The sequence below is a fragment of the Diabrotica undecimpunctata genome, chromosome 3, assembly GCF_040954645.1.
Source record: "Diabrotica undecimpunctata isolate CICGRU chromosome 3, icDiaUnde3, whole genome shotgun sequence".
NCBI lineage: Eukaryota > Metazoa > Arthropoda > Insecta > Coleoptera > Chrysomelidae > Diabrotica > Diabrotica undecimpunctata.
Genome location: NC_092805.1, coordinates 151,107,272 through 151,121,862, shown reverse-complemented (window position 1 = coordinate 151,121,862; position 14,591 = coordinate 151,107,272). Strand labels below are relative to the sequence as shown.

The 14,591-nt window shown below is 31.8% G+C and overlaps 2 protein-coding genes across 2 annotated transcripts in view; both read left to right on the top strand.

Moving 5' to 3' along the window:
* The window catches only part of LOC140437569 (myrosinase 1-like), a 370,048-nt gene that overhangs the window by 257,115 nt on the left and 98,342 nt on the right, over positions 1-14,591 (top strand). The window lies entirely within an intron of this gene.
* Positions 7,129-11,879, top strand: LOC140436088 (uncharacterized). The gene is made up of 2 exons (XM_072524796.1): positions 7,129-7,152; positions 11,088-11,879. Exons 1-2 carry the CDS (start codon positions 7,129-7,131, stop codon positions 11,877-11,879), a joined length of 816 nt encoding a protein of 271 aa, XP_072380897.1.

Below are 14,591 nucleotides of genomic sequence, written 5' to 3'. Positions count from 1 at the left end.
TACAGCGCTGTCCTGGCAATAACATTTAGGAGTCTACGGATTGTGTAGCCCAGACATCTCCATTTTCTTTGCCTTATTTGCTTTTTACATTTTTTTTGTTGGCTTAGTTCCATAAAATTTCATTCGAGATTCGATTGGGTCAAAATATACAATGGATTCTTTGTAATACTTAATTGATATAAACTGATAATTGATGTACTATGGATGCTGATATTGTCCACGTATCACAGCCATATAGTAATACGGCTTCTACATTTGTGTGGAAGATTTTTAACTCAGTTTTAGTTTGGAAACCTGGATTTCTATATGGTATTAATTTTTTCCTATACATAATGCTCTGTACCATCGTTATAGTCAATTATGCTGTCCAGATATACACATTTCACTAATAAATCAATTTCCTGGTTGGTTGTTTCAGATGCCAAATTGCATTTGATTATTTCTTTGATTCTCCTTGTAATTTTTGTTAAACAGGACATGTAACATGGAGTTACATATCCTGTTTTGAATGTGCTAAGTGGCATGATGCAATCTAGATCTTCAAGTCTGTTTATTAATGCCAGTATGTTCCTCTATTAGATTCACCTTTGTTAGACCGGAGTAAAGTACAATAAACATGTAGTTGCATGTCCTGTTTTGAATGTGCTAAGAGGCATACATCATCGGCGCAATCTAGATCTTTGGGTCTGTTTGTTAATTCCCAGTACGTTCCTCTATTAGATTCACCTTTGTTAGACCAGAGTAAAGTACAATGAACATAGAGTTGCATGTCCTGTTTTGAATGTTCTAAGAGACATATATCATCAGCGCAATCTAGATCTTTGGGTCTGTTTGTTAATTCCCAGTAAATTTCTCTGTTAGAGTTTACCTTTATTATTGCGGAATCCAGTATAATGTTGCATAGTAGGAGGGATAAAACATAAAACTGTTTTACTTTGTTTAACACAGTACCGACACTCAGACGTTATGCCGTTGTGTAAGAATTAGCTCTCTGTATCACTTTAGAGTTCTTTGATGAGTTTTATTATGTTTCCAGATATTTTCTGTAGTGGTTTCTACATGGCCATAAGTGTGAAGGTGTCGAAGGCTCTCTTAAAGAATACAAAGCATTTGAAAAGTGGAAAGTTCAATTCCTGCGAGGGTTCTACGATTATTCTGTGTGTTAATTTAGTCTATGCATGGTCGGTAGTTCTTAACACATTAGAAGCGTTTAAGTTGTGGTATTACCGTCGCATGCTTTGGACAGCACACATATCTAAGGAACGTGTGCTGGAGACCAGCACACCAAGAAGAAGAGTGATTGGTTTCTTTTAAAGCCGACTTGTTTTTTACTTCCACACTCCTTGTCAATCGGTTGTTGATGTGATAAAGAAATATGATTCTTCTTCAGTTTTTGCAATATTTTTTGTCATCCTCCTGGTCCCGTTTTCCGTTGTTTGAGGAACTTTTTCTGTCTCCAGGTACTCGGCAAGAGTGGTTTGATTAGCTCTTTTGTTTGCTTGGACACGTTTTTAATAATTCTGGTGGAATATTGTCAGGGCCGGCTGCTTTATGTGCTTTGTGTTTTTCTATGACCATTTGTATTTTTTGCGTTGTTGGTTCATTGGTGTAAATTAATATTTTGATGACATTGGGGTTTACATATTATACATCTTCTAGTCTGGTAGTATTAAAAGTGGACTTAGTTAGTTACTCACGGAAATATTCATGTAATCTTTTGACTTGACTTGACTTAAATTCCTGTGGCGATTATCTGTACCTGTATTCCAATTGGTTAATGGGCGGCATATTTTTTGTTAACTAGATGTTTGGTGATATATAATTTGCCTTAAGTTTTTATGGTTATCAGCCACCTACGTGTCTTCAGCAATATTCTCAGTCTACTTTCTTTTGTCTTTCTTTGCTGCATTTTTGACAATTTTATTCGCCTTTCTATAACTTTCTTTACGTCGTTCCTTCTCTGCTACTGTGCTGGAATTTAGTAGTTCTAGAATATTGTGTTTACGAAATTGTATTTAATTCCACGTTTCTTTGGTTGTCCATCATTTTTTTTTATGTATTTATTTAAGCCCAAAATGTTTTCACTTGTTTCCACAAGGGCGTTGCTAATCGTTTAACTGCCTTGTCCTGCCTTTCGTTTATTTTGACTCTTATTTATCGTATGAATTCTATTTGCTTTCCGTTGTTTTGTAGTTACTCAATGTTGAACTTCTTTATTATATGTTTGTTTGGTACTTTTATATTCCTAGCTATTTTGAATGTAATTCCGCGATCATCAGCTAGTGATCACATAAATAATTTGTTGTACAAGTTAGAGATTTTTCAACTTGTTTGACTTTGACTGGATTTCTCTTGTAGTATTTGATGCTAAATACATTAATTTTCTGATTTTATATTATATTCTATTCTTTTTTGATTGCTGTAAAAGTTATTGTCTTAATTTTAGAATCATTGGAACTATTTTTAAGATTTTTTTTGTTATCTTAAATAATTTAATCAATTTTTTAACTAAAATTTTTGATACTTTCTCCATATTGTTAGTATTTTCATTTGCAACTGTTACACAAAATTTAACTTGATTTTTATTTGTTTAATATTTGAGAGTTTATTGCAATGTCGCCCGTATTTATTTTGCTTTTATAATGTTAACTTGTAAAAAGAGCAAGCACAAATAAACAACAGCAATATTTTAAAACAATCTCAACGTATACTAGAAGTTAAAAATCTTGGAAATTTTAACTCCAAAGCCTCCATCTTAGCAACATATGTAGGTTGATCATGTAACAAAACATTGGAATGATGAACGTGAAGTGATTAAAGAAATAGAGACGGAACATCTACACGCTGGCCAAATGTTTTAAAAGAGTGAGAATAAACTGGATCTAGCCAGCTTAGAACAAAAGAGAGCAGCTATTTTTGTGGGCTGTCTATATTCGGCAGACGAATAAATTCTACAGTCACTTTTGTAATAATTCTGAATTTATTTGTATTATAGAAAAATATAGGACTCTTATGTAGAAATCTTCTACAGCCCAACATCAGAAACAAATCTGTTTAGTAAACTTTTTTATTTTATTTATTACCTTGAGTAAAAGCTATAGTATTTTTATTAATAGGAATATTATGGGGTAGTCGACTAGTACTGAATACTTACAAGTTATTGAGATCCAGGAGTTTATCTGGTAACATTATATTGATTTTGAATAAAGAAATGATTTTCGAATTTCTACATTAAATGAACCTTATTTTATGTCTACCATTATAAAAAATAATAAACTAATTTAAACTTTATAAAAATTAAGGATTATGAGAATAAAACATAATAATTATTTGTTTGGCTTTTCATAACATTTGTTTTAGAGACGGACTTTTTATCCGAAAGTTATCGAATTTTTGCAAGCTGTAAATTAAGATTAAACTGTCTCTTTAATAATTTTATTGAAACCTTATTCATAACTCTCGTAATAAAGGATATTTTAATATTTACAGTAGCTGCATACAGCTTATATTATATCCAAAAAAGTTGTAGACAAGACCATAATAGACGTGAGTTTAAACCGCAGAAGTAAGACCAAAACTGATTGGTATCAAATATAAATAAAATAGTAGACGTATGCTGTGAGTACTGTAAACAACTTAATTAATGTGTTATCTACAAAATCAAACATTGATGAAGACGACTATGAAACAGAACCAATAATGTTAGAAGAAACTGTAGCTGCTAGAATAACAACAGCATCGAATAAGTTTTCTGGTATAGAAGCAATTTAATACGAAGTGTTAAAAAGTTTATGGATTTTAAAAGTATACAATACTAATGTATACTCATATTGACAATTTTAAAATGGGCTGTAGACTTGTCAACCTCAACAATTGCTCCTCTGTTTAAACATTTTACAGCACAAAATGAAAAAAATCAAAAATCCTTCTAATGATACTATACGACAGGTTCGATCAATTAACCAGCCGTTAAATATCTCCTCAATAAGCTAATTTAACAAGAAAAATTTTTGAATACAATATCCTTTATACTTCATATTTCTGTTTTGTTGGTTACGATAGAGCCTTGGATAACTTATAATTACATTTACTTTGGCAAATCCTTAATAACATAAGCAGTCTTAACAAGAACATAAGTCTTGGGAAAGTATGGATTTGGCGAAAAAAATGAAAGAGGAAAAAGATTGATTCAGTTTGCACAATACCAAAACATGCCTATTACAAATACATACTTCACGAAAAACTTGAACAAAAAATGGAATTGGGTAGCACCAAATAAAAACAATAAGAACGAAATTGACTTTATTCTCACCAACAAGATTGCTACAATGGTTTAATCAGTACATTTCAAATAGGCAGCGACCATAGACTAATCAGAGCAAACATTATTATAGATCTAAAACTAGAAAGAATATAATTAATCATCCAACCAACACTAATCGGTATCAATATCAACAATTTAAAAGAAAATTCAGATCAGTACCAAAGGACAATAAATGAAACATTACATGACCAAATCGACAGTTCTCAATTCATAAAAATCATCCTTGATAGTGCTAAAGAAATCTGAGACCCGCAAAATCAAATTAAACATAGAGAACTGTTTAATAAAACCAGTATAATGATAAACAAAGAACATAAATAAAAGTAAGTAGCAATATACAGAGAACTTTGTAAGACAATACAATAACAGACTGGTAAAAAATGCAATCGAAAATAGAAAAAGCTCTAGGAAAACAAGAAAATATTGTTTTTTATCTGTAATTATGGAGATGAAGCAAATTGTTGCTCTAACAAATGAAAACACCAGGATTACAAACAGAAATTTAATAATAGCGGCTGCTTACTAAATTCTACAGCGAACTATACACAGCCTTTAAAACATTTAAACAGTAATTAAGAATATGTACCAGAAGTTTCTTCGGAAGAAGTAGAAGACAATGACTAAAATGAAAGCGGTAAAATAGATCGAGTAGATGGCATAATAGTAGAACTGCTTAAATAAGCTGTCAAAAAACCTGGAAAATCTTTGCGGGCATATTCACAAACTTCTTAAGATCAGGATGTATACCCAACCATAGAATACAGCCAACGTAATTCTCATTTATAAAAAAGGTAGCAAAGAAGATATCTAAAACTACATACCCGTAAGTCTACTGCCAATCATATACAAGATATTCACAATGATCATCAATAGCAGATTAACAAACAAATTAGATGCTGCACAGCTAATAAAGCAAGATGACTTCAGAAGTGGATTCAGCACTCTGGATCATATTCATACACTGCGGAAGAAACTGATAAACTAATAAGTAGAACTAACGACAATGAAATACCGCTAGCTTTAACCTTCATAAACTTCTAGAAGGCTTTCGATTCTATATATCCCAAGGCAGTAATCGCTTTGACCAACAAAGGGATTGACAAACCTCTCTTCACCTCAACCCTAAAAAATTTATTCATTAAAATCAACTGAAAGAACAAATTCCTATCCATTGATGGAAAATTTCCAGTCATCTATGATTTGGAGACGACATCGTTCCGATCGCGAATAAACCTGCAGAACTACAAGAAGTTATAAGCGAACTTAACGCCTCTAGCAATGCAATTGCTCTAAAAATGAACTTGACAAAACAGAAACCATGTATAATGAACCAGCGGATATCTAAGATGTAATAATAAACAACACTGCTCTTGACACAGTAGATGAGTATGTGCCTAATGCTTAGTTACATCTTTTGGGCAATAGTTCTGTGCTAAATTCTAATTAAAGAAATAAAGCAAATGAAATTTAAAAGGAAGTAGTGATTTATTAAATAGGAGAATATTAAAACTTGAACGTAGAAAAAATGAGGACTTTATACTAAAAATGGAAGTAACAGAGAAGATCGCCCACATAATAACCCAATATCTCATGTATGGACACGTGGAAAGGATCAATCAAGACAGACGGCCGAATAAAAATTGTCAACCTATAATTATAGATAAACGAGGACAACTTAGAATCAATATTAAAAAAACGAATTGAAAAAGCAATGGAAGCAAGTAATCTAGAAAGTTTTTCGAAATGATTTAGTTCTTTATAATTTTTAACTGCCTAACAACAGTTCATGATCAGTAGTTTATTCTCATTATGAGATGGATGCTACCAGTGTCATTACATGAAAATTACTTTAATATTTTAAGTTTGTCCAATATTGTACAATATTATCAATATAATTAATTATACCTACTGATTACAAATTATACTTTATTTATAAAGTATAATTTGTTATTTTTATTCCCATTTAAATAGTAATTAATACAAATTATACATTACAAAAATCAATGTTTAGATGTTTTTGTGACGCTCAAACTATTATTTCGCAACTGTTTTTCCAGTAATATCACCGACGTGACTAGGCAAAGAAAAAACAAAAATGGAACCATAATATTAAACAGGTTATACTGGAAAAAAATTGTGGATACTTTATAATTCTCAAGGTAAAACATGTGTTTTATGGCGTGAATATTAAGTCTATCTCTAAAATATTGTATGAGAAGCCAATAATTATGAGAATCTAAGAGAAAGTCAATAAGGTCATTATCAAATGAAATTTCTAATTTCATTTATTGTAAAATATATTATTTAAACATAAAAAATATCAATATTGTGACCAAAAAACTCTGGCAATGCATTTTTTTATTTAACTGCATCATTATTTTTTGTAATTTATTATTGTCACTCAATTTTTTTTTTATAAAACCAGGCAGTGAAAATAATTTCAAATGTTTAAAATACTGACGTAAAAATGTGTAAACTTAAATATTTACCTACAAATTTTAACGCTATATTATTAGAAAATCACAGAAATTGGTAAACTCTCCTAATTTAATAATACAACTAACCAGTGATACAAAAAATATAAATAACCAGAAAATTACATAGTGTGTAAGGAAACAAGAAATGTTTAAAAAGACTGTCATAGAATGCATCTTTTAAAAACGTTATACTAAAGTCTCCTTCTTTTACCTGTTTACACAAGTCGCAGATTCTAATAGTCCAGTAGGCAGCAGTTGCATTTTTTAAGGAATTAAATACCGAATAGATTTTGCTTTTAGCGGTTTATGAATGTTTAAGTTATTACTATGGCGTCAATTACCGCCTTCACGGTGAGTCTAAAGGTGAAAGTTGTGAAAATAAACAATATCCACGCTGGGCAACAACCATGGTATGGTTTTTAGATAATTTTTAACTAGAACATAAAAATTAACTTCATTATTAAGGGGTCAAGATTTTTTAGTGATCTATATAAACTATATTACATTTTTTTTAAGAATAAAGCCATTTTATAATTTCACTTAAAAAAGTTATTTAAAATAAATCTGAACTAGTTGAACTAACTATTTGCTTCATATATCGTCCTGGTATATTTCACCTCAGAACGTCATATAAAAACCTGATCATAGATGGTTCATTTTCCCGACATCTCTATACTTTTATTAGACCTAAGCCTTACTACCCATATAGTCTAGGCGGGATCTGTTTTGGATTGGACATTTTCCATAGGAAGCTATTTTTTTTTTGCTGGAATCCCTTCAGGATGTGCCCAATATCGATTATCACGATATGCGCCAGTCGCAAACCCTGTGCTAAATTTTTTATTTAACAAAATCTGAAAACAATTTTCTCATTTTTTTGCTCCTCTTTTCGTTTATAATTCGGAAAATATTGATCCTAGAGAAAAAATTATACGAAGTTAAAAGTTTCGTTATTTAATTTTACACAATATTTCGTTAGCTAGAAATTGAAAATTCAAGGTTTATTGTTAAAAAAATAGCAATAATTGGAAAAAAAGTACAAAAAAAAATGAAGTTAATCCTTTAAATGTTTTCGACTTTCTAAACTTGACTTACAAGCTCCATATTCCGCCTAGAAAAACCTTTTAATATGTTTAAAACGTGTGGTAAATTTTGTTAAGATCGGTCGGATAGGTTTTGCATAATAATTTTGCAATCCAGCCTACTGGAAAAAAATCGCAAATTTTCAAATTTATAGTAGGCCCTAAATAAGGCCCTCAGATAGTTGCAAATTTTTTTACACTTAAAGGAAGGCTCAAACTTTCAAATGCTTTTTGTAAAATTCAAATCGGTTCACTAGGAGAGCCTAGAAATTTTTTTTAAGTTTTAAACATTTTTTGTAAATTTATAATTTATAAAAAAATTTATACACTTAAAGAACATTAAAAGACGCTTCTTTAAAAAAAAGATACATTCGGCTTACTGGTTGCCGAGATATTGAAGGTCAAAGTTGGCATACATTTGCCGTGTAACCATAAGTGATATAGGGCTCGTTTTTAAACAAATACCCTCGTCTTGTCAAGTACTTTTTATATCAAAAGTTTTACGTAATGCGCTTCATGGCAACATCCATAAAAAAGACAAATAAAAAACCGTTTTCGCGTAAAATGTCGCTCGGAATGCATGAGAGGTGGTGGTGGGGGATATTCACTCGAAATGTAAATCGGCTAGTTCAAAATCATAGCGCGCGCTAAAAATTGCATTATCTCGGCTTCTTGTTAACCAATTTTCCTTTTTTTTTTAATCGCTGTCTCGGACGACAAGGATTTCAAATATCATATTTTCAAATACCATTTTTAATTGCAAATTGGTAAATTTGCTATAAACAATTGTATGTTAAACAAGTAATTTCTTCATGCATTTTTTTTTGAGCTTGCAATTTATACATTGAAGTAAATTGTTACTTTTAGTAAACAAATATGTATTTATAAATTGTTAATAAATAATTTAACTTGTTAAAACAAAGGCGAACAACTTTATTTTGACTCAATCTTCAATAATTTTTTTAAAGTCTATTTCCTTTTTTGGAAGGATATAATTAAAGCTCGTAAAGTTATTCAATTTGTTTATAAGCCTAAAAAATGTTTAAAACTTTAAAAAAATTTCTAGGCTCTCCTAGTGAACCGATTTAAATTTTGCAAAAAGCGTTTGAAAGTTTGAGACTTCCTCTATGTGTAAAAAAATTTGCAACTATCTGGGAGCCTTATTTAGGGCCTACTATAAATTTGAAAATTTGCGATTTTTTTCCAGTAGGCTGGATTGCAAAATTATTATGCAAAACCTATCCGACCGATCTTAACAAAATTTAGCACACGTTTTAAACATATTAAAAGGTTTTTCTAGGCGGAATATGGAGCTTGTAAGTCAAGTTTAGAAAGTCGAAAACATTTAAAGGATTAACTTCATTTTTTTGTACTTTTTTTCCAATTATTGCTATGTTTTCAACAATAAACATTAAATTTTTAATTTCTAGCTAACGAAATATTGTGTAAAATTGAATAACGAAACTTTTAACTTCTTATAATTTTTTTTCTGGGATCAATATTTTCCGAATTATAAACGAAAATAGGAGCAAAAAAATGAGAAATTTTCAATTGTTTTTAGATTTTGTTAAATAAAAAATTTAGCACAGGGTTTGCGACTGGCGCATATCGTGATTATCGATATTGGGCACATCCTGAAGGGATTCCAGCAAAAAATAGCTTCCTATGGAAAATGTCCATTATGGTCTTAATTTCCACAGATCCCGCCTAGTCTAATACCTTACCTTACACAATCGTGCTCGCGACCACAATAGAGATGGTGATCTCGGTTTCTGAGAAAACATATTGAACCGATAGTGACCTATTATTTCAAATACAGTTGGAAATATAGGTGATTTTCAGGAAGAAAAAAATTGCAAAAATTTAATAGAAAGTATGCGTCAGCATTCTATTTTTTACATTTACAGATGCAGATATTTATGCAGTTTATTTTGCAGAAAAAGAGTAGATGTTTGGATACATGGCATTAACCTGAGACGTAAGCTACAAGGAGAATTTCATAAATTGTACCCAGAACTACGCAGAGATCAGAACCGTTCCTATACATTTTTTAGAAGGAATTTTGAAAGATTTGATGAAATTTTAGATCATACAAAAATTACCAAACAACAAACAAATTTTAGAGAACCAGTTTATGCTACAGGGCGATTTTATTTTTAATACATACGTTATTGTAATTTGGGTGGGACAGATTGAACAATATATCATATTTTTTGAGCATTCTGAACGCTAAACTAATCATATCTCCGCGATTGACGTCAGAACGCTGCACAAATTCCTTTGATCGTCAGCAGGTCGCGACTAGTATGTACTTGTTTGTTTCAGAAGACAAATCGCGGTCACCATCGTGAATGCCATCGCGTCGTTTTCGCCTACGTGTGTTTTCCGATTAAGGCGATTTGGGTCATGCACTGCATCTTTGTCTCCACGTTTTCCTATTCTGTGTTTGATTTCCCATATTAGACCCCTCTTTACAGCTTCCTTTCTGACACTCACTATCAATCTAGCTCTTGGTCTTCCTCTTCTGTTTTTTCCTTCCACTCGTGTTTCGAACACTTGTTTTGTAAGCCTTTCGTACGACAGTCGCCACACATGCTCGTACCATCTTAATTGTTCTTCTGCGATTTTATCGTTTTGGGTTCTAGTCTTAAATTTTGTATATTCGCAATTGTTTTCTCGTAATTCTGATTTTGTCTATTCTTTTCCTATTTTTAGGAATCTTTTGTTAGACACCTTGGTATGTTGTGAATTACTTGGATTCTTATTGTTGGATGTTTATTCTTACTATGTTTCTATTTTTTCTATACATATCTTTAGTAATTTAAATTGTGTTACCTTTCTCATAATGTTTTCCATACGTCCTTTCTTCAAATGCTATCTAACGCCTTCTTTAAGTCTATGTAGCATATATGTATCCCTTTGTTCTTATTTATTATCTTCTCACTCATTGGCCTTATTGTGAATATGCGTTCTGGCGTGCTTCTGTTCTTTCTGAATCCACATCTGTGTCTTCCAAGGTTGGATTTATTTTAGCCTTTATTCTTTTCTCTACTATTCGTGCTATTTTTCCTGACATACTTGATATGGTTAAGTCTCGATAGTTGGTACAGATGATATTGAAGAACGATACTCCACACTCCTTAATAAAAAATACTATCATCAACAAACTAACAAAATTTTCTAAATCCTATCATATATACAAAGACGCTTCTAAAATATCTACTGGAGTTAGCAGAGGCAGCTGTCATTACTCCAAATATTACACTTGAGTATAAACTGCCATCCCTTAGCTGTATACATACTGGCGAGCTATACTCCATATATCAAGCTCTCGTTAATATTAACTCCAGCAATATATCCAATGCTCTTATAATTACCGATTCCCTCAGTTCCATCAACACCATTAACCAACTGTACACGAAGCATTCAATTGCTCTTCTAATCAAAAAAGAACTAGCTACCATTCAAAACGATAACTATACTGTACAATTCCTATGGGTTCCTTCACACATTGCCCTCCATGGAAATGAAGAAGCGGATCGTACAGCCCAACAAGCCAGGAACAATGAAACCACGAGTGAAGTGAGAGATGTAGTTCTTAACGATTTAAAATCATTTATTAAAGTGAAAGTCGAAAATCTGTGGCAAAACCAGTGGGACAGTTCAACTTCAAAACTTCGCGAAGTTAAAACGTTTATAAAACCGTGGAAATTTAAAATTCCCAACAGAAATCACCAAGTCATTGTTACTCGTCTTCGTCTAGGACATACCCGACTTACCCACGGACACATAATTGGTCACACTAATCCCACTTTATGTGAAAACTGTAATATCCGACTAAGTGTTAAGCATGTACTTGTAGAGTGCCCAAGATACCAGTTGCAGATACAGAACAACCACATCATCGGATCAACAAACGAAATCTTAGGAGAAAATTGTAAAATTGAACATTTGGTAAAATTTCTTAAAGATATCAATGTATTTAACAAAATCTAACATTTGTAAATAAATTATCTTATGTATATGTATATATGTCGCTAATAACCTCAGAGGTTGATGCGACTATTTTGTAAAATAAAAAAAAATACAATACTGCTGGAAATCAAAGTACATAATATTTTTGTTGTCGACAAAATTAAAAATCGCTATCAACTGAATGTTTGTGGTTGTAAAGATAATCAGTTCATTACTCAAAGTGATGTCCTTCAAATTCTGCGAATTTAAAATTCTAAGAATTTCTGGATCAGAGTTAAAATGGCACAATAAACGTATTCCTAATTAAAGTTATTTTTAATTACCATTAAATATAGTAGATATCATAGAAATGCCACAAGCAAATCTTTTCAGAAGTATATCACGTAAAATTACTCTATTCTATTTAAAAATGATCTGAAAACCATCCAGTGAATTTTGACATGGTAAGAATATATTTAAAGCAATTTTTTTGGCAAATATAACATGATTTCACCTTTAGCACTACCGCTATTGGGGTGACTGACATTTGGAATTTTAGATCTTAGGGGATAACTATGACTGTTACGACTATGGAATTTATATCACAACTTTACATAGGTATATCAGGTTTAGTACATTTTTTTTGTTTGTATGATATTAATTTTACAGAAGTTGGAAATTCATTACATATTTTCAAGCAATAAGCATTGAAAAATAAAAACGTTCGGTTTATCGTGAGGTCATTACAAATTAACATTTTTAAAAGATGCACACAATGTAAATACATTTTACTTGGTGAATTAATATATATGTTAAAGTGGATTATTTTTTATTTTAATTTGGTAGTAAATAAATTCGAATTAAATACCAAATTTTTGCTGGAACCAGTTAATAAGAATAGAAACATACCATTTAGATATTTATCAACTTCCAACACAGTTTTAATATATTTTTCTCAAATCTACCTTAGTGCTTTGGTAGCTTTACATTTTTTTATTGTTTCTTAACAAGAATATTTCAGCTAGCTGCGTGTCTTATTTAACATTTAGGCGGTGGTCTCCAATAAACGCCGCACGCCGCGTACAACGTTACGCCATACGTCGCGTATGTATGCTTAATACAATAAATCATGGATACGGCAACTACTGTACGAGCATACAGTCGCAACGTACGGCGTAAGACTCTTAAATTGGCGTTAACTTTGTTGTAGTCTGAGGTTTTTTAACTTTTTTTTATACTATTACTTCTTTATATGTTTATGTATAATCTGTGAAGCTTAAGGATTACATAAGTTACATTACATTTTTGTATGCTTTAGAGATTTCTTTCAGTTACTATAAAAATATGTTCTTTTGGCTCCTTTAGATTTTATAGGTATTTTATATTCGCATACTGTGTTGTTTATTCATATTACATTTAAATTAAGTAGTAGATTTAACGGTTTATATGTTATATTTAGATCCACTAACGACTCTTTTATTTCAGGAGGCACTATGAAAGAAAGGAGGTCCAATGGCCATAGTCCTGACCCATAAGGACGTGAAATCCATAAATTAGGCAAATATTTAAGACAGTCTTGATATTTAAGTCTGTAAACACCAGCCTACTATAGCCATACATGTGTACAAGCTCAAATATGAAGACCGACGAGATGTCTCTGCAAATTTTTCTACCTTAATGGCAGCATGTTATTCAATTTTAGATGATGATGCGGTATTCTTCTTCTTCTTATAGTGCCGTGCACCTATAGTGCGTTGGCGAATTATCTTAAGGCCAGACGTCTGTCTTTTGCGGCATGCAAAAGATCGCCAGTGTTATTTATGCCTGTCCAGTTCTTTATAATCCGTAGCCACGACATTTCTTTGCGACCTACTCTTCTCTTGCCTTCAATCTTTCCCTGGATGATCAGTTGAGGGATTGCGTATTTTTTTCCTCTCAGCATATGGTCGAGGTATCCAATTTATCGTACCTTGATCAAATTGAGTAATTCTCTCTCAGTATTTGCCTTAAGACTTCCTCGATTCTCACCCTATCTGTCTATGGCATGCGGAATATTCTTCGCAACGTCCACATTGCGAAGGCCAACTTATTAATGGAATATAATGCCATTATATGCCGTATAACAATATGGACCATACATAGCATTTAACCATCCTGTAGTGGAGAATGAAGGACATATTGCGGTTACATAGTAGCGGTTTGAATTTGATAAAAGCTGGTCTTGCTTGTTCGGTACGGCATTTTATTTCTTGTTGAGGATCCCATTGGTCATTTATCATCATTCCCAAGTATTTAAATGTTTTTACTTGATCGATTGGAGCATTATCTACTTGTAGTTGTATTCTTAAAATTGCGTTTTTTCTTATTGCCATGCATTTAGTTTTTTTAAGCATTTATCTTCAAGGTATATATTTTTCCTACGGTGTTCATTTTATTTAACATCAACTGCATATCATGTTCGTTGTCTGTTATTATCGCGGTGTCGTCGGCGTAACGAATGATATGTATCGGGAACCCGTTTACCTTTATTCTACACTCAGAGCCTTCCAGTGCCTCTGCAAAAATGTTCTCTACATTGAGATTGAAGAACATACTAGACAAAATACACCCCTCTCGTACCCCTCTTAAAATTTCAAATTCTTCTGTGTTGGTTTATTTGTTCAGTCACACTCGTGCTTTTTGATTCCAATAGAGCTTCTGGATAACTCTTATGCCTTTCTCGTCAATGTTAGCGTTGTTTTTTTTTTATCATTG